Here is a 23710-nt window from a genome sequence, read left to right as displayed (position 1 = left end):
AGAGCACTTATGCTGTTCCTTTTGGAATGCGACAGAGACCTCCCAAGCCCTGGATGGTGTAGCTCTTCAGAAAAAAGTCTAGCTCATTTCTATTGGGAGCGTGTTTGTATTTCAGAAATGGAAGGGTTCCCAAACCTGGAAATGAAAGATCAGTGATTAAGAGGAAGTGTAGAAGGATTAAGCGTGTTTTCCTTACAATTTTTACTGATGAGAGATTTCAAGAATTCAGTTCTCTCCAAGCAAAATAGAGACAGAAATTCTAGTATTTATCTTGGTGGATATATGTCTGTGCAAATGATGTGTGATATTTTATGAGAGGGTGTGAAAGTGTGTACAGGACTAAAGTGTGAATTTCTAATATGTATACGTACCGGATATATGCTCGATATCTATGTTTGTGTGTGTTTCTGAGTGTGAGTGCCATCCAAACACGAGTGTGAGTTTATAAATGTTTGGATATTGAAAAGGTTAACAACACGCAAGCAAAGCAGATGTTTTAATGAGTTTTTAAATATTTTAATAAGTGCCTTGATTTTCTTCAGATAAAGAAAGAGCAGGAAAAAAGAAAGGGGTTACTCCTTTTTCCTTTGGCTAAGTGAGTTTTAACAGCCGAAAATGCAGACTGTCCGCTATGGGATATATATAGTTTAATTTTTTTTTAAGTGAGGAAATGATGACTCCTGGTGTGGGTGAGAAATGAAACCTTCCTATGAGGAAGTTTCCTGTCTTTATTGCTGATTATGTGTGCCTGGTCTAATGACTAAAAGCTTAAACTTGGGGGGGTGGGGTGGAGGGGGCAGGGAACTGAGGGAGAGAAGTTCTTTCAAGAGTAATTGGAGGGAAGCAGGGAAGGGATAAAGAAGGAGGGAAGGAGTTTGGATGACTTGGTTACAAGACAGGAGCTCAGCTCAGATTCCATCTGCTGAGTTCCAAGGTGAAAAATGTGGTTTGGGGTGAGTTGGTGGCAAGGCTGCAGTTTTCAGCAAAACGGCTGGCAGAGGAGCTGTACCCAGCAGAAAGTTTCCTCTCCCGTTAGCTTGGTCCGAGCAGCTGGTGATGGGGAGGGGTGATCCCCACACCTCCACCTTTTCAGAGGGCCACCACTCTCAGCCCTATTTCGCGCCCACGAACCAGGAGCAACGGGCCACAGTTTGACTTGCTGGAAGTCGTTGGGTGCCCAGCATGGTGGAGTGGTGTGGACACCTGGAAAGACTGCGGGACTAGCCGCAGAGGAACGGGCGGCACCCGGCTCAACTGCTGGCCTCATCTCTGTCTGGGCGGGGAGGCTGGGCCCATTGTCCTCCTGGACTGGGGAGGGTGCGGGGTCATTAGTTAGAGGATGATGTGGTCTCTGCAAACCAGAGGAAATGGCCTGCTTTTGTTTTCCACCCAGTAGGAAATGGAACCTGAATCCATTAGATTCTGGGCAGTTCAACGCGGCACAGTTTGAGCTCTTAGAGGCGTGATGCCTAAAAGGCTACTTGTGTGGATTTGTGTGTCCCAACCATCACTGCGCAGTGTGCCCATCTTTTATGCGTTTAAAGCCTGTCAGGCTGGTAATCTAAAGCAGAGGTCTGGACGACAGTAATGCCAACAGACACGGGGAATAGGAGAGTGCACCTGTAGAGTTAAAAAATGCATGACCCTTTCCCTCAAAGAGCGAGCACAGGAGAAAGCCCCGTCCTGTAGGGTAGCTGCTGAGCCCGAATGCATAATTCACGGACCCCGTGCTGCTCCATGCAGATGGCGATATTAAATCGTGATTGATGCTAAGAGAGGCACACATCTTAGGAAGTTCTCCTAGAGGCTTCTGAATATTTCCAGGTCTCTTGTGCCTTCCCATCTTCTGTTCTACCGTGGTATTGAGCCAAACCCCTCCATTTCCCAGGAACCCCTCCTGGGGATGACAGAGCTTCACTCCCAAATATGAGATGCTTCAAATGTCATCACCCACCTCTTCTGCCTTTGAAGATCGCCCCCTTCCCTCCTGGCCCACATGAAGCTGTTTACCTCCAGCTGGGCACTGCTGAGGGGGAGGGGAGCAGCTACTCCCCTGCAGCCTCCTTTCCAAGGCTGGTCACCACTGGACAAAGCAGCAGCACACTCTGGTGGTGGTGACCAGGCAGGAGGGACAGCGGCAAAAAGCTTGCAGAAAACACAGGCGTCCACTCAACACAAAGCACTTTTGTCAAAACTCTGAGGTCAGAGCCAGTGGATTCTCTAATGCAGATTTTTCCACTCAGTGTATAATGAAATAATAAATCAAATTTGTGGTGTATTTGGAATTAAGTGTTTGGGGGCTTTTGCTTTTTCTTTCTTAAAAAAAAAAAAAAAAGCTGAAATCACCCTCCAGGGTCTGTTCTGGCCCAAAACTGAAAATGCTTCCTCCGCATCACATATAATTGTTACCAGGCTCACTTGTGGGTCGGCACCACAAAACCACTATTGTCAGTTCCCGGAGTCTTTACTTCTGGCTCCCTGGGCTGGGCTGGGGAACACCAAATAACATGAAGGATTTATGAGATAAAGATAGAGATGCGAGGTTTGAATGAGGAGAAGATGGGCCAAGCAGGGGAGACAGGAACAGGCAGGGAGGCACGTTAAGTTTTCAGTTTTGTTGTTTTTTTAAAAATCTCAGACCATGTAATTGGGAATATTTATGAGCATTTTCTGGAATATTTTCGTTTGGCAAGAGTGTGTGTGCGTGCGCGCGCGTGTGTGTGGTTGGGTGAGTGGGGGTAGGATGAGCTGAAATAATCTCTTCCACTGAATGAGTAAGTAGGTTATTCTTCTGGACTGCCATAAAAGGTCTGTAAAACTGTTTTAATCAGCCACTGGTAGAGAGGAGAAACAAGGAAAGGAAAAAAAAAAAAACAGACTGTAACATATTTGAAGTTCTTTGCTTCGTGTGTCTTCTCTTCCAGACCAACCCTGTGGAGGTCGTTTGAATTCCAAAGACGCTGGCTATATCACCTCCCCGGGGTACCCCCAGGATTATCCATCCCACCAGAACTGTGAGTGGATTGTTTATGCCCCCGAACCCAACCAGAAGATTGTCCTCAACTTCAACCCTCACTTCGAAATCGAGAAGCACGACTGCAAGTAAGCACCATCCTGTGCCATGTACATCCACGAGACACACACCCCCCACCCGCTCCCCAGGCTTCTGCCATACCTGCCGCCTCGTGGCAGCTCCCCTGGCCCTAGGACCTGCTGAACAGTGGTGATCCTGGCCCCAGAGGGAAACCTCAAGAGATTTATTTCTTTCAGTGGAAATAAAAGCCTAGTTGATCCCATAGTATGGAGGAAAGCGCCTTCCTGAGTGAAGAGTGTAAAGAATACACCCTAAATTCAAAGGCTGGCAGTGGAGGAGAATTCCACGTAGGGGCGGGGGGGGGGGGGGGTGGTGGAGTACACAACGCCAGCTCTTGACTTTAAGATTGACTTTCCCCTTGGAGATCTCCCCATTTCCACTGCCTCTCCCACATGTAGGAACCCCAGCAGCTTCCTTCAATAAAACAGTAGCCAGATTCCCCAAGTGGAGACTTCCTGTGTATCCAACCGTGGAGAATCAGGCTGTTATTTTAGGAAGCAGTGGCAGGTTTCCTTATAGAGAGAGAGCTAAACAGCTGAGTCTATACTGGTAGGTCTGAGATTGGCATTGATTCTTGGTATCCGTGCTGTACAGGTTAGAGTCTCAAAGCAGGTGTTACGGATTTATTTAACAAACACTTTTCTAATTGCTTTGTAAATATCAATACATTCAGTTCTCACAATGGCCCTGGGAAGTTGGTGCCTCCATTTTGCAGATGAGAAAACCAAAGCCCAGAGAAGTTAAGTCACCCGAGGTGACTCAGCTGGGCTCACAACATTGGTCCTGCCATCTTGGAAATGTGTGGCTTGGGAGAGACCAAGCAGACGTTTAGACATCTGTGAGTGCTTTAAAAATGCCATGTTGCGACTTCCCTGGTGGTCCAGTGGCGAAGACTCTGCGCTCCCAATTCAGGGAACCCGTGTTCCATCCCTGGTCAGGGAACTAGATCCCACAGGCCACAACTAAGGGTTTACATGCCGCCACGAAGACCCAGCACGGCCAAATAAATAAATAAATAAATAATTTAAAAAAAAAAAAAAGGAAGGTAAAAGAAACACCATATTAACACCAAGGTCCCTATAAGTTAAGGTGAGGGAGGAAGCAGCATTGCAATGTCAAGAGTGTGAATGCCCTTTGTACTGTCTAGTGGGCTCCACCTTAAAGTCTTTCCTCGCTGAAACCAAAGTGAGAGTTTTCTATACAGGATAGAATGTGCCAACGATCGTGTCCTGCTCCAGACGAGTGCCTAGAACATGCCACTGCTCTGATGGGTGTTCAGTGGCCCCTTATGATGAATAAATAGTCTGAGCATTCCTTGTGAGCAATGCATTGTGAAGGCTGAAAAATTAATAAAGGAATCAGCTAGCAGGAGACGTACAAGGGAGCAGGTCTAGGTCTGGGCCTGGCTACCTTGTGGAGGAGAACAAGGCTCCTCTTTAACCAGAGTTCGATCGGGAGGCACAGTGAATCGATGTCATTGTTATCCTCCTAGGACTCCTTTGCACCTTCATAATGGTTTTTTTCCTAACAAGAGGTAGTCTTTGTTGAAAACCGAAGGGTTTCCCGGGTGGACGCCTCATGTGACAAAGAGTCATAAGACGGAGTTATAATCCCAGATCCACTCTTGACTCCATGGATGACATAGGGTAACTAATCAGTTCCTCTTTGTCTAAGTGAAATGCACAGCCTGTGTATATTTGCACAGCACCTCAAGGCTGCCAATTCCCTGCCAGTGAACTTGACCAAAAATTTCTGTTAGAAGAGCTTCTTTATAAGGTATAAGGCTTCTGGTGCCTCTGGCTGGGTTACAGAAGGTTGGCACAGACTGAAGCGTGATGTACTGAGAGCTTGGGTCTGAGCTCAGAGAACTTTGACTAATCACCTGTCTCAACAGAGGGCCAAAATCTGTTATGCTTATGCCAGCAAATCTCCCAGGAAAATTGCTGGGAGGTCATCTCATGTATATTCATAGTGGCAGAGAGAGAAGGCATGGCTTTGGGAAGGGAAAACTCAGGAACTGGTGAGCATGACTTAAAACATGTTGGAAGCACACAAGGCCAGGGAAGCATGTTCCTGCCCAGTTTGGGGCTGTGGCGTACCCCTTGCCCTCAGGACTCAGCCCCAGGGATGGAGCGAGCACAAGGTCTGTGAAGCCACTGGGAACAGAGGAACCAAGACGTTGCCTCTGGCTGGAGTTGGAGTAGGGGAAGCAGGTAAGGTACAAGGTTATGCTGAAGCTTCTGGTGCTTACCGTCAGTACCAAGAAGCTTCCTGTTTTTCTCCCCACTCCCCCAATTCCATGCTTCCAGCGTGAACTGAAAAGTTCAGGGAGGTCAGAAAAAGATCCTTCTGGAGTCTCCTTGCCCCAGTGCCAAAGTGTCAGCAAGACGCTGTTGGGGTCACGCCTCTGCTACTTAACCTCATCCTTAGTTCTCTTAGCCTCCCCCATTTCTCCTCCACTCCCCATTTCTCTCTCATCCTCATTAATTTCTCTACTTAGAAAGACACATCCGGTTCTCTCCATCTCTCACCCTGCAAGGTATTTTTTTTTTTTTTTTAAATTTTATTTTTTATTTATTTATTTATGGCTGTGTTGGCTCTTCGTTTCTGTGCGAGGCTTTCTCCAGTTGCAGCAAGTGGGGGCCACTCCTCATCGCGGTGCGCGGGCCTCTCACTATCGCGGCCCCTCCCGCTGCGGAGCACAGGCTCCAGACGCGCAGGCTCAGTAACCATGGCTCACGGGGCCAGCCGCTCCACGGCACGTGAGATCTTCCCAGACCAGGGCTCAAACCCGCGTCCCCTGCACCGGCAGGCAGACTCCCAACCACTGCGCCACCAGGGAAGCCCGCAAGGTATTTTTAACAGTCTTCACTGCCACCTGCGTTCAGGGTTAAATGGGTTCCTCCTCCCCCACTGCCTTGTTTCACTTTCTTGTGAAGGGGACAGTCCTGAAGATTCTGTCCTGTTTCTCTTCTCTCCCGCTCTCATTTTCCTTCCAAGGGAGCTCCCGGGTTGGAAAGCACTTACTATCAGAGGAAATTAGCATCCTTTCTCTTTTCGTTTCGGTGCATGTTTCCAATTGGGTTTGGCTCTCAAGGCCCGCAGGGTAGACACGTACCAAGAGAAAACGGCCCAAAGGGCCTTCCGAGGAGAGCATGCAGCAGCAACATTCCCTGCAAAACGAAATATGAGTAAGAACGTCAGGGAAAAAAAAAACAACCAGCCCCGCTGTGCAAAAAGGGCAGTGGTCAGCATGCCTGCCCTTTTCTGTTTTCCCCTCTTCTTCCTTTGTGCAGGATTAACTGCAAAGATGGCCCCATGACCTGGGCATGGGCCCTGCTATGAGAGGATTAGCCTGGCTGGTGGCCCCTAAGCCTTTGGCGGCTTGTCCCTCGAAATCCACATCCTAAAGGTGGAGCCCGTGGGTGAATAAACCCCAGACAGACAGACCTTTTCCCCTAACCGTCGCTTGCTAATTTTGTTCCATTTAAGTCTGCCGTCTGCTTGGAAACTTTCACTCACCAGCCCCGGTTTTGCCTGAGTCAGTACAGTCCGAGGCCACCATCTGCAGTGAGCTCCCAACTCCTCCCTCTGGCCGTCCGCAGGAATCCAAGCCCCAGCACCCACAGGCTGCTCTGAGGCCTAGTCACCGACTGCAGGCAGAATCCAGAAACCCCTGTGGACAAAAGGGCAGGACTCAGGGCCATCTGAGCAAACAGGGAGAAGCCACTTCATTCCCCGTGGTGGGCAGGAGGACCGTGCTACTGCCTTTCACTTGAGTCATCAGACAAGTGCCTGAACCTTAGGGCTTTAGAAGCACATGCATGCAAACCTGAGTATTCTTTTTTCCCTTTCTGAGATCTAAAGTATATGTATTCTTGAAAACACCCACCTGTGTAGGATACACAGCTTATTCACGAGCCCTCGCACAAGCCTAGCATCCCAGCCCATCCCGGAGGCCCAAAGAAAACCAGAATCAAGAGTCTAGGTCCTTTTAAGAACTGGTTATTTCCAGATGGATATCTTGAAAAACATGCTTCAGAAAGTGCGAAAACCACTAGGAAGACTTGACAGAACATTTCTTAGGCTGAAAAACCCACACAGAGACCTATACTGATAATTTGATGTGTATGTTCAGCACAACGAATCTCATTTACCATGCCTCATTGAAATTTCCAGATCTAAAACATACTCCTCTAAAGTTGCAAAAGTTCCTCTTTAGAAAGACTTCTGATTAAGAACATTCTAAGTCATGTGCCGTGCTTCCTTGTCTTCTTCAACAAAATTAATGCTAAGGTGAGTCAACTTTTCCTCAATGATTCAGGCTTCTAATTCTAAACTTGACAGAGGCTGGGTAATTTCATGTTTGGGTCAGATAGATCTAGATATGAGTTTTTGTTGACATTTTAAACTTCCCAGGCCTCAGTGTCGTCATCTGCAAAACTTTGACAATGGTAACTACTTTGCAAGATTTCAGTCTCTTGTTTACGTAGATACACAATAAATTCGCAACTGGGTTAGCGTCTTTGTACGTTGGGGGAATGTGTGACTTTTTTCTATCGATACTCTTGCTGTCATCTTCTGTTATGAGTATACCCCTCTGACCTCTTTTTACCCTTTTATTGTGGGTATGGATTTTGCTTCAGGAGGTTTCGGTGTCTGTTGGGAAGTGTTTAGTCTGGGGTCTAAGCTATTGTCCCAGGCCAGTGCAGTCCCAGGGCCAGCATGTCTGGTTTGCTTTAGTCAGCCACGCTCATAGCAGAGTGCGTACTAGGGTGGTCTCCCGGGGACAGAGTGTGAGAGCATCAGTGCATGGAGTCCTCGGCATTAGTTGAGCTGCTCACCATCTTTTCTTCTGAAACTATCCCTCCACCCTGCCCCACCCACATTCTGGATATTTGAGGTTTGGGGGGATATTGGGCCTCTAGCTAAGTGTGCTGGATAAACAAAGTGCCCTTGTGTTTATTTACGGCCAGAGGAGCTCTCTAAATCTTAGAAGATGCGTGTGCTTCTCCCAAAGTAGGGGATGCTATCTTAGGAAGGGGGCACTTTCCCAGGTTGATAAGTTGACTACGGGCAACAGAGGGAACATACCAGACCTCGGTAATCTGGCCCTTCCCCAGCGGGCCAGCGAAGATTCCCTGTGCTCAATAAACGTCCTCCACATACAACCACATACAACCTTACTACATCTGCAGGAGACCCTGTGAGGGCCAGGGGTCAGACTCTCCTCCCTCGCCCCTCCAGTGCCCCACGGCACGCTCCCCTCCATTCCCCCTTGGAGTCCTTGATTCCTCCAGCTCTCTTTCAGGGCCCCCTACTCGGAACTCCCCAAGCGTTGCCTATTGCCCTGATTCGCTTGCTGTTTGTTCGTGCGTGGTCATCCTGTGTTCTGAGCACGTAAGTTCTCTAAGGGCACGGGCCACGTGTGTCTCACCTCTACCCTCTAAGGTGCCTAGTCCTAGAGGGGGCTGAGCAGGGACATGCAGATGATTGTGTCAGTGAGATTTTTACATCTGGGTTGCCAGGATGTAAGTCAGCATGGCATGAACCCGCATTGGAAGGTCAACAGAGGTGTCTTCCCTAGTCGTCCATCTTGTGATGTGACATAATGACAGCAGGAAGGTAAGACACGGGATCACAGAAGTCACTAAGCTCTCTGTGACTTGGTCTTTCATCGGCAAAGTGGCAATAGACCTTTCATTCGTTCCTAGTTATTAAACATCTGCTGTGTGCCAAGCATGATGATAGCCTTGGGAATTCAGTGATGAGTAAGTAAATTGTACTCTTTGACCCTATGAAATTTAGAGTTTGGAAGGAGGAAGCAAGTAAAAAAATACGTGGTTACTGATGATAAAGTTGCCACATGTGAGCCTGACACTGCCAAGTGCTTTACATACATCATCTCATTCGATCCTTGCAACAAATCGTGAAATGGGAAGTGGTTGTTACTCTTCCCATTTTACAAATGAAGAACCTTGGGCTCAAAGAAGGTAAGCAACTGGCCCGAGTTGCACTCTTGAAGGTGGCAGAGAATGGGACGAAGTGAGAGAGTGGCATGGACATATATAAACTACCAAATGTAAAACAGATAGCTAGTGGGAAGCAGCCTCATAGCACAGGGAGATCAGCTCGGTGCTTTGTGACCACCTAAAGGGGTGGGATAGGGAGGGTGGAGGGAGATGCAAGAGGGAGGAGATATGGGGATATATGTATATGTATAGCTGATTCACTCTGTTATAAAGCAGAAACTAACACACCATTGTAAAGCAATTATACTCCAATAAAGATGTTAAAAAAAAAAGTGCAGAGAAGGGATTTGAAACCAGAACACACTACTTTGCAACCTGAGCTCTTTACTCTCATGCTCTATTGCCTCCGCCAACACCATGCATTCTGACCGGGGACGTGATATGAGCCCTGGGATCTACCCTTGGCTGAGGAGATCAGGGAAGGCTCCCTGGAGGAGGCGATGCCTACACTGATCCTGAAGAAGTTAGCCAGGCAAAGGGGATGGCGGTAGCGCTGGTGGCCCAGGCAGAGAGCATCATGTCAAAGGCAAGAAGGGGAGAGACTTTGATGTCTTCAGGAACCACAGTAATGTAGGGCCATCCTAGTGGCTTGTTGATACAAACCCCCTTCTCGGTGAAGAGATGACTGGGCAATGCTATTTAATTTTATTGCCTGGCCAGACAACTTCCAGTATCTCAGCGAGGGGCTGTGGTCAGGAAGCAGGAAAGAGTGAGACGATGGGGACTCTCTGCTGTCCCGCTCTCCCTGGTCAGAGAGTTTCTGCAGTTTCATACCCTATATCCAGGGACCATCCCCCCCTGCAATTTAATGCCTAAAAGTGGGGTATGGCCTGGGAAAGTCTGGGTAACACTCTGCATTAAGCTCCGCTCGTCAGTTTACTCCTACACAAGACTCCCTGTGTACACACATCTCTTTCCTACGAATAGAGGGCAGGAGGGCACAATGCCCAATTAGACGCGTGGCTTCAGCTGGTCTCTGGAACTCAGAGCAGAGTGAGAGTTCTCTGTGGTTCAAGAGGGTGTCTTGCACTCGGGAGAGATCCTAGGTTGATTACTCATGACATTGTTACAGATTTACTGCCCGCTCAGCCACAGAACTATTCTGATTCCCCCAAGGAACCAATGAGCAGCAATACTTTTCTGTATCACAGCAACCCTGCTAATGACAGAAACAGATCCCCTCCAGGTACGCGGTGCAATAAACGGGAACACTCCTGCCGCCTCGAGCTCAGCTGGCAGCCAACCCCACACTCACCAGCCTTGACCAGGGACTCCACCCAGCAGCTTAGCTCGCTGAAGAAGTGGGGGAAAACACCGCAGATTGTTCTCCGCCTACCAAGGTTAAAGAGCAGTTGGGACAACGGTTATTTTTGGCAGTTTGTTTTTAAATATGCTGTGTTGCAATCGCAACTCTCCAAATGCAAGCTTCACTGTGGATGTCCTTCCTAACAATGCATTTTTATCTTCTCATTGAGAAAATGACTTGAGGTTTTCTAGTACACAATCCCACTGTTCTGGCTCTCAAGCCTGGCACCTTCTCTGAACCCAGAGGTCCCAGAAGCCCAGCATCTCACCCCATGTAGCTCCATGTAATTCTCCCATCTAATTACACCGGGTGAGAGTCTGTCTTAAGAAATTCATTGGGAGCTCTGGGTGTGGAGGGGTAGACAGGAGAAGGAAATAGATGAAGTAGAGAAATTAGATTTTTCTAAAAAGGGATTTGTGTGTTTTCTGGTAGTCATGAGTCGTTTAGAAAAAAAAAGTATTCTCTTTGTTTTGTCCTTTTTAGTGGCGGGGCAGTTGAAACCTTTGGATCAAGAGAAACTCAACAGAATATTTAATTCCATTCTTCTACTTTTGCCTGGATAAATCATCCCAGAAAAAAAAAAAAAATTAGCTGCCCTTGTCTTTCCTTCTAGAAAAGATCTTCCATAATCGTCCTTCATTATGAGACCTGCGCCTCACACCTCATCTCAGCTGATTGCAGAGTAGATGGTTGTATTTAATTTACATAATCAAACCTTTTTTTCCTAGAAGGAAAATCCGTGAAAAATGTTAGCTGGTTCAAAGTAAAACTTGAAAAAGGAGAAGAAAGAAGAAGTGTGAGTTGGGCTTAGGTTTAGGAGGGCAGCAAAAAACTCCACGTGATAAAGGAAAATTCGCATGATTTTTTATGCTTTTTCCCTGGCTTTGTAGCCAAGCATCTTGGCAGTCTCTATAAATGTTTCTGCTCTGCCCCATTAGGGGCTCCATCGTATGTTTGTAGGTGGTATGGAGGGATTGTCAGTTGGACAATAATAGCAAATATTTATTCAGCTACTGACAGGTGTCAGGTGCTACTACACCAAGAACTTTCCATGTGTTACTCTTATAACAATGCTTTGGGGCTGGTACTGCTGTTATTCCCATTTAACAGATGGGGACACTGAGGCCCAGAGAAATCACACAGATAATAATGGTAGGGCTGGGATTTGAAGCCTGCTGCCCAAAGCTGCCTTCGTATACCTGTGTCCTTGTGCCTAGAGCTGTCATCTGCTGTCCCAAGGCTTAGGTATTTGGGGCCTCTCTGATTTCCTTAGATATACTTGACAAGTCTTTTCTTTTCCTTTTCTCTTTCTTCCTTTTCTTTACCTCTTCCTGCCACGTGGTCACCTCCGGGTGCCGACAGGGCAGTCAAGGAGGGAGAGAGAGCTTTCTGTGTCTTTAAATGCGAGCTGGAGGCCTTCCTCTCAGTCAGTTGTCTCTTTCTGCCTCTCTGTCATCCACCTCCGCCCCTGTCCCGCACAGCCCCCCTCGCCGTCTTCTTCAAATTCCCTGTCATTCCCCCATCACCTCACTCTCCGTCTGGAATCCGAAGATGTGAGGGCTAGTAATAGAGTGTCAGCGGAAGTAATTGATTCCTCACACAGAGAGAATTCTCCTGCCTTTAGTGTCAGTGGAGCTGCACCGGAGTCGTGGAGGGTGAGTGAAGCCTGTAAACAGCCCACGGCTGAGCTGTCAGGGTGAAGCCAGACACACTGGGGAGTGAGTGAGAGGGAAAACGGTGGAACAAATCATTGTTTCGTTGGAAAGGAAAGGAGTCAATAATACTTCAGCCCAGGAACTGGTAGTTTGAAAGAGATGGTTGAGACCGAGGAGCGGAGGGAATCCGTGCGGCGGGTTTTAACGGGAGGATTTTTCTTGGTCTCAAGGTAGGAGGTTTTGTTCCCGCCCCATACCCCCTCCGCCCCGTTATCATCATTATTATCATTAAAATAATTACCGTAACAATTACAGTTGATGAGACCTCGGGTTTATAGAGCACCTTTCATCTAAATGTTCAAAGTGACTTATCCCTGTGTCATCCCTTTGAGAGCAGTAGGAGGGTAAGAAAGTATCGTTATTGTTTTGGTCTTATCTGCTGGGAAACTGAGGTCCAAGCAGATACAGGATTTAGTCCCAGCCCCCGGGCAGGCCGCTGGGTTAAACGTCGGGGTACTGACTCCTCTTCTGGGGTGGGTAGGGGGTCGGTCTCTACTGCCCTACTGCCCGCAAGGGCTCTTCTTGTGCAGCCCCCAGAGCTCTTCCCTGGCGCTGATGCTGCCTCCCCACGCTGTGAGGACCCTGCCGGCCACCGCAAGGAGGTGGCCTTCGCGCCAGCCAACGGCTCTGCACGCAGAGCAAAGAGCGTGCTCTGGCTGTGGGATAAATAGAAGTGCTTTAAGGTCTGACTCACACCGTTCCCATCCCGTGAGGAGACTTCCTGCAATCTGGTTCCCTTTCCTGCAGGAGCTGGTTCCTTTCTAGGCATCTTTCTTTCTGGTCTGACTGAGCCTTCAGCCAAGAGTATCCAACATTCTGCACCTTCACAGCTTCTACTCCACCCCACCAAACGGCAGCTGCTTCTTTCGGAACAGAGGGGCGTTTCCATGGTGGGGAGAGGCGAGCGCTTTCATGCGCCCTGCGTGGACAGGCCTGCTTTTGCTCTGACAGCCCCGGGGCCTTCAGAACACAGCCATCAGCGAAAGCTTACCAAGCGGCCGTTTGGAGAGGTGGAAGCAGTCCCAGCTGTCTGGCCCGCGAGCACTGGCCTCAGTCTCCACCCTGGCGTGGCAGCAGCCCCTTCCTGCTTGGATGTTAGTGCAGACCCATCATTTCCACACCACCGTGCTTTCTGCATTTGCACAGTAGTGACAAGTTTGCCCCTGGAGCCGGGGCGAACCTCTGAGCTCTGTAACCTGAAGCTCAGGGTGAATGAAATGCAAGGACAGGGCCCGTCACACCTGCCACCTGCTCCCCAAGCTGTCCCCTGCTTGCATTTCCGCATGGCACATTTTTCAGACAAGTTTTGTACTTTCTGACTTTTGTTATGGAGGCTGGATGCCAGCAAAGGGGGATAGAAAAACGACTGGGAGCCTTGATCCCAGGAAAACACATAGAAGACTTTTTCGATGCTGTGATTGATTCCCTAGTGCCCAGCACACCTCGTTCCCAGCAGGCTCCCATTTTTCAGACAGATGGAGAGGTTATGATTCACTCCCACAATCAGACCCTCTGGGAGCCAGGGTTGGTGAGCACCTGTCCCAGAGGGAACTGTTCACCTGGCCAAGTTCAGGGACGCTGCCGGCACACCAGGCCGAGGAATGGTGTACTCTGATTTCCCCTCAGTGGCTTACCCATCAGCCCTGAGAGGCACAGAGGCGTGGTCCCTGTAGCCATTTATGAGACGAGGCAAACTGAGGCATGTTCGATTGACCCAGGCCAGCTTAGAACAATTCAGCAAGTCTCTGGCCCTGCTGCAGTTCACCTTCCCATCTGAGCACCAGCCTAGTGGTGAAGGGACACAAATTGTGGGCTACTCTTGTCTGCTTTCTACCCTATATTGTTACAGAATGCTAGCATGGGGTCCTCTGAGCTGACTGCAGAGGGTGAGGATTTTATAGATGCACAGAGCAGACAGAAAGCAACACTCAACAGTCCTGCTGACAACAGCCTGCCCAAAAGCCTTAAACTTCACATTAGCACCGGTTGCTTCGAAAATCCTTCCTTGCATAAGCAAATACGTCCCATCCAAGCCTGTCTGCAGGAGCAGAGGAGGTCTGTGGCCACAGGACCTGAGGAACGTGCTTGCTGGGGAGCCGGTCAGTGGAGGGAGTGGTGTTTGGCCAGAGGGTCAGGGAGAAGTGACGCCGGCCTTGCTGTGTGCCCTTGATTCTCTGAAAGTTCATCTACAGTGAGACTTATCAGACGCGGTGTCTGGAGCGGCCTCCTTCCTCACATTGCGAGGCGTTCTTGGCAGCCTGCTCCGCAGGAACAATGAGACCGGCGGGCCCTCTCCATCATCCCAGGGCTTCTGCGGAAAAACCACCAGCAATTATAAATAGATGTTGTTTGTAGTTTCCATTTTCTTGCCTTCAAGGTTTTTTGGAATAACTCCTTCAGTTTGTTTTGGGTTGTTCTCTTTGCATACTTCCTTTGCTGGGTGGTCAGATTTCCTCCCTTCTAAAGAGCCCTGGTGACCCTGGCTGTGAGGGGATTGCTAATAAGCTCAAAATATCAGAGATTCGGGATGGGAAGAAGTAAAGGAGGAAAATGAAAGTGCTAACAGCTGCTATTAAAAAGGCACTCGGCACCACGCAAATACACAGACCGATGCGGTGTGTGAGTCCTTGGAGTTAGAGAGCAAATAATGGTAATAAGTTAGGTAAGACATAATAATGATATGGAGTCAGACAACACAACAAATGATGATAGCAGCAGCAGCAATAACAACTAACATTTATTTATTGAGCATTTACTATGTGCCTGGCCCCGTGCTGAGCTGTTGACATGCATTAACTCACCAAATCTAGGGAGGTTGAGTGCCTAGCTCTTCAAGACCCAGCAAATGGGAGTGGAGGTGGTTTTGAACCCAGCCTGGCTGGCTGGTTCCATAGCCTGGGTTCGGAAACATGAGACTGAAACGAATTCTCAAAAACTCAAGTGATGAAGCACTGTTGATGGGTTTGTACAGGAGGAGGATTTTTCGAAACCACCCTCTATAGCACTGAGGTTGGGGAACACTGAGACTGTCTGTAAATTTATTACTTTTCATTTCATCTTCACCTGTTCAGTTTCCAAAGCATCGTGTGTATGTAACTCTTCTCTCCCCCAAGTCTGCCATCCTATTTTGTAGAACCCAGGTAAGAATCAAAATGGCCAGTGCCTTGCAGGCACTCTCTAAGGCACCCAGTGCTGTGCTGGGCCTGTATATACCTTCACGAACCTTTCAGCAATCCCACAAGGTGGGGCGTATTATTTCCATTTTATAGATGAAGAAACTGAGGCTCAGAGAAGATCCATGCCTTGCCTGAAATCATACCACTAGCATGTGCCAGGAACCAGCTGGGTCTGTCCACAAAACCCATGCACTGCATTTCCCAGAGTACGCACAGCCCTGTAGACAGATATGTTTCTGTGCAATTAAAAAAAATTTTTTTTGGGTCCCAGACCCCTTCCCTAGGAAAATGTGTGTACACACAAACACACAAAATTTCTGCATAGGATTGTAGGGGTTCCCCAACCTACTGAGACTCATCTGTGGACCCTACTGGAAATCCATGGGCTGAAAAATATCTGCTCTAGATGATACTATAAGAGCGTATAAACACACAGGATACTGTTTTCTCACCCAATGGACCATATGTTCGCCTATGGGTATATATGTACTTATAAAAATACTTCAGTTACAAAAATTAATATGTTATCCCATCTGAACACTTACAAGCTGGATTTCTACTGGATGAGTCTTGAAACCGTGAATTCCAAATCTGTTCACTGCATCTATGGGTGATTTGTCTATTAAATTTGGCGAGTCCTACAGGCTTTGTTTAAACAAAACAGCTAGATAAAACGAGTGAGATTCTGTTAAGTCTCTAACTGAGACGGAGAGGTGTCTTTGCACCTGGCACCTTCTAATGTTACAGTGTTCTGGCAATCTGGCATTCCCACTGCTCTCCAATCTTCATGCAACAACGAGGCCAGAGGACAGAGGCGAGGTCCGTGTGCCCTGGAGTGAAACCGCCTGGGCAGAGCCTGCCTCTGGCCTTTCCTTGTCGTGTGACTTTGGGCAGGTCGCTTAATCTCCCTGAGCCTCAGCCTCTACATCTGCAAATGGATGGTAATCATATCAGGGCCTGGTGTGTATTAAGTGAGGATTGAATGAAATACTGTCTACATGGAGTGAGGATCTAGCCCACTGTGAAGGCTCAGTAAATGGGAGCTCTTCTCATTGATATACCAGCTTCTTATAAAAGTGGTACCAGTGAAAGGGAAAAATTCAAGGCTATAAAAATGGCTTCTTAAAAAACCCGACCTGACAGCTAGCTGATTTCTCCATAAGAGCTGGATGTCCCTGCTAAGCTGGAGACCAGGCGACCTGGCTTTGGGCCTGAATGGACCAGAAACTTCGGCATCATGCAGACCTACCTCACAGCCTCTTAGGCTCTCAGGCAGCTTCTTTGTGGAGAAAGTTGTGCATGACAGTGTTGTTTTTTCCTCCTGTTGTCCCTGCAGGTTTTAATGCAAGGATTAATAAGACAGTGTTTGTAGATGTCTTTGAGATTCCTGTAAGAAAGGCACTCCAGGAGGTGGTAAATTCTCTGGCCTGGATAATCTACTCATGAAATATGGAACTTTGAAAGTGTGAGAAAAATCTCAAATCACTTTGACAGCATTTTAATTATAGTTGATTTGTTTGCCGCTAATAGAGAAAACGCTGTCAGCATGATTTGAGATATTTCTTCCACTCAAAATGTTATATTTCATGTTTTCAAGTCACAAGGCAACATTTTGGTTTCCAGATACAACCAGAATAGCTGAGTGAGTGTGTTGGTGCCCAAATGCAGAGTGTAAAATGGACCGAACCCCTCAAAAGCAGAGTTCGTTCTTCTTAACATGTAACGTCAACCTCAGGTCCCTCAATCATTTATTCACTCAACAAAAAGTTAGTGAGCCCTCCTATGTGCTGGGCACCGTGCAAGTATTATAAATTCATCCGTGAAAAGGTGAGGTTCTTACCCTCGTGGTGCTTATTGTCTAGTGGAGGACACAGATTCTAAACAAAGAAAGTATATTGACAAAACCTTACAAATTATGGTAACAGCCAGAAAGGCAATGAGAGGGTGGTGAGGTAGAAAATAAGGGCATGCCAGATGAAATGAGGTAACTAGGGCAGGCTTCTCAGCGGAGGTGACATTCGCACTCAGAAGAATGAGAAGTTACCAGACAGAGCAAAGGCTAACAAAGAGTATTGCAGGCAGAGGGAAGAGAAAGTGCAAAGCCCAGGGGCTGGAAAGAACTTGCCATGTCCAGAACGTGATGGCTTAAACATTCATGATGCAAGTAGCATGAGAGGAGGTATTGCCTGGCTGGCAAAGTTTATGGCTTCAGGACTTGGTTGCAGAGGTGCTTAGATGTGTAGAGAAATCCCAAAAAATGGGCACAGCGTTCTTCCTTGGAGCAGCTAAGTACTCTGCCTACGATATAGAAATCCCCTCACAAGCAGTTCTGTGTGACATCCATAAAGGTAGACTCTGGATGGGGCTAGACATTATCCAGCCCTGGGAGAAGGGGCCTCCACGTGGTAAATCTTCCAGCACAGCCTCGGTTGGCTGACCCAGCCTTTGGTGGCCTGCTGGGCAGCATCAAGTGTGGGTAGAGTTATGGAAAGTAGAAAGCTTCTTTTCATGTCTGCCTAGTGATGAGAAGAAGAGATGAGACTGTTGCTTTTTCATATCTCTCCTGTGGACTCTTATAATTAATTCCACCATCAAGATTCCCACGCCCAAAATGTGGATTTGGGGAGAGAAATTAAGACTTTGAAGTCAAGAAAGAAAGTACAGAAAGCATTCATTAGACAAATGCTCAACATACAGGTGTCGGAATCTGTGAAAAGTAAAAAGGTACTTGGGGAACCATTTTAGAGAGAAAAAAAGAACTGGAGTAGAGATGGCTACTTCAGCTTAGGAAAGTAAATAAATAAAATAAGAAAAGGTAGTGTTAAAGCTTTGAAAGGAATTTTTTCATCTGAGGGAGATTAGGAACAATGAAATGCAAACACAATAGTTAATATGTCTGTTAGCTGGTTTCTGTCTCCTTCCAGAAGATGAATAAGAGGAATGGCTTTTCAGGTTATCCTACATGACTATCGTTGGGGTGAGCTCTGAGTTTGCAGCCCAGATTCCTTTACCAAACAAATGCTGGTTATTAGATGCTAGATGCAAAGTCAGATCTATTCCAAGGCCACAAAGTTCCTAAGTCTCCGCTAGGTCTTCACAAATGAACCTGACAACACTGAAATTTCTAAGGAGATTTACTCCAGCTGTAGCAAATCCCCGATAAGAAAAAATTTCCCCAAATGAGTCAGTCACACAGGAGGTAAATGAGACATTCTGTGTGGAGTCAGCATGTCAGTTGGAATATGCCCTTCATACAAAAACCCCAGCCAGAAGACCTGGTGGTTAGCTGGGGCTTGTCTACAGGGCAGAACCCCGACACTGAAGGGAAGGGCGGGTGTTAGCTGCCTAACTGTGACTGGTCGCTTTCCCCTCAAGCAAACTGGATAGGAAAATCCAGCTTTTCTAAGAAGTTGAAGTAAGGACTGATTATTTACTTCACAAAAGGACTCACCAGAGGGGTCCTTTAAATAACAAGCTCAGAGGGCTTCCCTGGTGGCACAGTGGTTGAGAGTCCGCCTGCCGATGCAGGGGACATGGGTTCGTGCCCCGGTCTGGGAGGATCCCACATGCTGCGAAGCGGCTGGGCCCGTGAGCCATGGCCACTGAGCCTGAGCGTCCGGAGCCTGTGCTCCGCTAATGGGAGAGGCCACAACAGTGAGAGGCCCGCATACCGAAAAAAAAAAAAAAAAAAAACAAGCTCAGAGAGAAACTGTATGATATGATTAATTTATATAAACCTTTTCCAAAAATGCCTCTCTTCACTATATGTGTACGTAGTTATGTAGGGATGTATTTGCAGCTGGCCGCATTACCCAAAAGGATTTGGGTGGTATATCCGTTGAGTAAATTGAGGCAAGTTTACAGCTATGACATGTGCTGGGTAGCCTTGCTTCATCTCTGATTCTGTTAATCCCCTAGATTACTCCACAGGTGTTTAGGCAACCAGATAAAACCCTCCGCTTCTGATGAACAAGCCAGTGGGATGTCAGGGCCTTTTTTTGTCCTTCCTATAGAAATTGGCAACACAAACACTGGAGCTATCTGGTAGTCTGTAAAAACATTTTTTTAAAGTATTCACTGAGTGTGGGCCATGTCCCTGGTATTATTCTAGGTGCTCCAACAAGCTATGTCTTATTTAGTCCTTACGGTGATTCTGTGAGATGGGTGATGATTGTCATGATGATGATGGCATTTTTTGTCTGCAAAATTTTGAGAGCTGGATTATTTTTCTCAGCTCTTCTACTTTGGAAAAAATTCTTTATGGAAGTATCGTTATTTTACATATTTTAAAGAAATGCAGGCTCGCTGTAAACAATTCAGATAATAGAAGAAAGTAAAAATTACAGATTATCCCACCATCCATATATATATTTCACCACTGTTAATATTTTAGTCTATATTCTTTTTTTTCAATTTCTTTCTTTCTTTTTGGCTGCGTTGGGTCTTCGTTGCTGCACGCAGGCTTTCTCTAGTTGTGGCGAGCGGGGCCTGCTCTTCCTTGCGGTGTGCGGGCTTCTCGTTGCGGTGGCTTCTCTTGTTGCGGAGCACGGGCTCTAGGCACACAGGCTCAGTAGTTGTGGCTCACGGGCTTAGTTGCTCCGCGGCATGTGGGATCTTCCTGGACCAGGGCTCAAACCCGTGTCCCCTGCATTGACAGGTGGATTCCTAACCACTGCGCCACCAGGGAAGTCCCTAGTTTAGTCTATATGCTTTCAGACTTTTTCTGTATGTATATGCAAGGAAATATATATACCTATATATATTTTAAAGCATACTTTTTAAAAAACCTGCTTTTTTTCAATGTAACAATATATCGTGGACATTTTTCCTTAAAAGCAAAAAAAAAAAAAAAAAACTAGACCTATAGCACTTTTACTATAGCAGTGGAGTGTTCCATTTTATAAATATCCAAAATTCATCTACCCACCACTGCTGTTGGACATTTAGACACAATGCTGTGTATAAACAGAGCATCTTTTCACTTTTCACATGCTTTTTTTTTTTTTTTTGCGGTACGCGGGCCTCTCACCGCCGTGACCTCTCCCGTTGCGGAGCACAGGCTCCGGACGCGCAGGCTCAGCGGCCATGGTTCACGGGCCCAGCCGCTCCGCGGCATGTGGGATCTTCCCAGACCGGGGCACGAACCCGCGTCCCCTGCATCGGCAGGCGGACTCTCAACCCCTGTGCCACCAGGGAAGCCCGTTTTCACATGCTTTTTAAAATATATACACACAAAGATGCATATACATCTTTGCACAATTGTCTGATTATTTTCCTAGGAAAAATCCTAGCAGTGGGATTGCTAGGATCAAAGGATGTGTACATATTAACTCTTTTCACATTTTTGCCAAAATGCCTTCCAAAATGTTTGAACAGATGTACATTCCCTCTTATACTGCATCTCTGCTCACTTGCTCTGTCTCTTAGAGAAAGTCGCTTCTGCACTACGGCTCAGCTGCTTGTCCTCTGAAATGTGAAAATACAAGAAATTCCCATGAACACTCATGAGGCACGTGCTGGGACACTTTATATAGATGATGTGGGTCACTTAAATTTCAGAAAAAACCCTAGGAGAAAAATTCTAGTAGCCCTATTTTGCTCTTATTTTCCCCATTTCTGAGGCTCAGAAAGGTTGAGTGACTTGCCTGAGGGGACCCAGCTAATAAGTCTGAGCTGGGATCCAAACCCTGTTCTGTCTAATTCAGGGATGAGGGTGGGCTAGAGGGACACTGGCTCCTCCAGGCAAGCTGGGTAATGTCTGCTCCATGGATATAGGTGCTTCTCCACCGTTGTGCACCCTGGTGAAGAAGGCATCACCAATACTCAGCTGAGAGTGACTGTCCAACAGTTCTTACCTCATCGTGGAAATACAAAGGAGGGGTTTTCCAGAAGGTTTGGGGGAATTTCCTTTGAGAACAAGCTAAGTGTCTTTTCACTGTTGTTTTGAAAGTGAGGAAGCACACTTTCAAAGTCAGCACCATCTCCCACACTGAAATCACAAGACCTAAACAGATTCCCCCACCCACCCCCGCCTTTCCCAATCTGTGTCCATCTCTTCAGAGCTCCTGGGGGAAAACCCTGCCATCTCCTCTTCTCTGGACTCTAACCAGCTTCTGCGATTCTTTGGACTGTAGGATTCCAGCCCTCTGGGGTTTAAGAATGAACTAACCCTGGTCTGCTCCATATACTCCCTTCGAAGGCCTATTTATCGGGAAGTGGCTGAGCCATCTGAAACATGGCTCCCAGGGGCGGTGGTGAGGCCTCAGGCCACTCCAGCTCAAACAAGCCACTTCTGCAGACCGCCGGCTCCCACAGACCCTGTGTGTGTGGCACATCCCAGGGAGGGTAGCCTTCCCGGTCCCTCTCTTTACCCCAAAAGAAGAGATTTCCGACATGTTGTTTTAACAGGTTGATGCAAAATAAATAAACAGGGAGAGAGAGGTAGATGGATGGTTTTCAGTAAATAATGGTACAGTGGCCAGCAATTTGAGGGAGCTGGTGGGGAAGAAATGTTCCACGTCAGCAGTTGTGACAGGAGTACTCCCTGGGAGCCCAGACAAGGAGCACAGACGCCGGACAGTGAGGATTGCCAGACCACACATTGAAGCTGAAAATGTGCCTCTGTACTGATGAAATGGCACAGTAGGTGCGCCGTCCCGTGGACCTAGCCAAGGGTGTCTTTGAGGTGTCTTCCCCAACCCGGGCCAGTTTGGTTCTCTTTGAAATGAACTCAGGCCTCAGGGTGGGGAAGGCAGCCCGCTCTGCCTCTTGCTGAGGCTAATAGTTATATGCTCAGAGATGCTGGGTCCCCAGGGACTCACCCCCTGCTTTTGGAAAAAGGTTTTTTAAAATTTTTATTTATTTATTTATTTTTGGCTGCATTTGGGTCTTCGTTGCTGCGCACGGGCTTTCTCTACTTGCGGGGAGCGGGGGCTAGTCTTCGTTGCGGTGCGCAGGCTTCTCATTGCGGTGGCTTCTCGTGTTGTGGAGCACGGGCTCTAGGTGCACGGGCTTCAGTAGTTGTGGCACATGGGCTCAGTAGTTGTGGCTCACAGGCCCTAGAGCTCAGGCTCAGTAGTTGTGGCTCACGGGCTTAGTTGCTCCACAGCATGTGGGATCTTCCCGGGCCAGGGCTGGAACCTGTGTCCTCTGCACTGGCAGGCGGATTCATAACCACTGTGCCACCAGGGAAGCCCCTGGAGAAAGGTTTTTATTGCCTTATCTAATGTGGTGCTGACTCCTTTTAAAAACATGTTGTTAACTAGATAGACACTGCTGTTGTGAACTTTGCAGAGTCATCTCAGGGAGGCAGGTGGCCCACGGTTGGGGAGTCTTTGTCACTAAACGTTAAAGAGAAGAGCAAATGACCCAGGAGAGAACTGAACTTGGGGAAGAGGCAGGAAAATAAACAAATCTCTCTGAAACAGCCCCCATGTGCCTGACTCGGTGCCTAGCACCTTCCTTACGTTTTTTCATTCCATCTCCATCCCAATCCCCTGAAGTGGATATTTTTATCCTCATCTTACAGATGAAGAAATTGACGCTCAAAGGGGTTAAGTAACATGCAGAGACACAGAGCTAAGAAGAAAAGACTAAGATTCAGAGAGATCATAATGGAAATAAAAGTGGTGCTACGGCACAAAGAAAAAAATATTTGAGACATTTGATAGAATGACGCTACTGCTCTTATGTAAGCAAGAGACAAGGCCTTAAAGTCTAGCCATCCACTGAGGTGCTCGTTCTGTGTGGCTTTCAGAAAGCAATGCAACTTCCTATATCTATGTTTGCCAGTCTCTACAAGCAAACGTAAGTGCCCTTTGATGAATACGAAACACCTGAATGTCTAGAAGTGGATGGAGGTACCTGAGCTGGAGGGAGAAAATAGTCCTTTTCATCTCCTAAAACTGGTCTTTTCTCATATGTGCCCCTTTGTGCCATCCGTACCTAGGTATGACTTCATTGAGATTCGGGACGGGGACAGCGAATCCGCAGACCTCCTGGGAAAACACTGTGGGAACATCGCCCCACCCACCATTATCTCTTCGGGCTCGGTCCTCTACATCAAGTTCACCTCCGACTACGCCCGGCAGGGCGCAGGCTTCTCCCTCCGCTATGAGATCTTCAAGACAGGTCAGTGTGGTCATGGTGGAGAGAAGATGGGACTCCGCCCTCTGTGTCTGGCTACGGGGCGCTGTGTGCGGGAACTACGTAATAGTTATGTGCTCATAGATGGAGCCCAGTGGGTTGACACAGGTGGTAAGGGTTCTAATTTTATCCAGCCTAAGTAAGTTGATGGAGGGAAGAGAGGCTCAAGGTGAACCTGGAGACAGCCTGAGATGAAAAGCCAGTTTAAGTTACCAGCCAGTTTAAGAGGGCGAGCTGCCAGG

The 23710-nt window shown here is 47.6% G+C and overlaps 1 protein-coding gene across 9 annotated transcripts in view; it reads left to right on the top strand.

Moving 5' to 3' along the window:
- NRP2 (neuropilin 2) overlaps positions 1-23710 on the top strand; it is a 115664-nt gene that overhangs the window by 11709 nt on the left and 80245 nt on the right. For all 9 annotated transcript variants that reach the window (XM_019939069.3, XM_019939068.3, XM_019939071.3 and 6 more), the window contains exons 2-3: positions 2925-3102; positions 23272-23453. In XM_019939069.3, coding sequence (XP_019794628.1) covers positions 2925-3102; positions 23272-23453 — 360 coding nt within the window. The remainder of the gene's footprint in view (positions 1-2924; positions 3103-23271; positions 23454-23710) is intronic.

This window comes from Tursiops truncatus, chromosome 7 (genome assembly GCF_011762595.2).
Source record: "Tursiops truncatus isolate mTurTru1 chromosome 7, mTurTru1.mat.Y, whole genome shotgun sequence".
Classification (NCBI taxonomy): domain Eukaryota; kingdom Metazoa; phylum Chordata; class Mammalia; order Artiodactyla; family Delphinidae; genus Tursiops; species Tursiops truncatus.
Note: the sequence above shows the minus strand (reverse complement) of the source record. Positions and strands in the feature narration are given on the sequence as shown.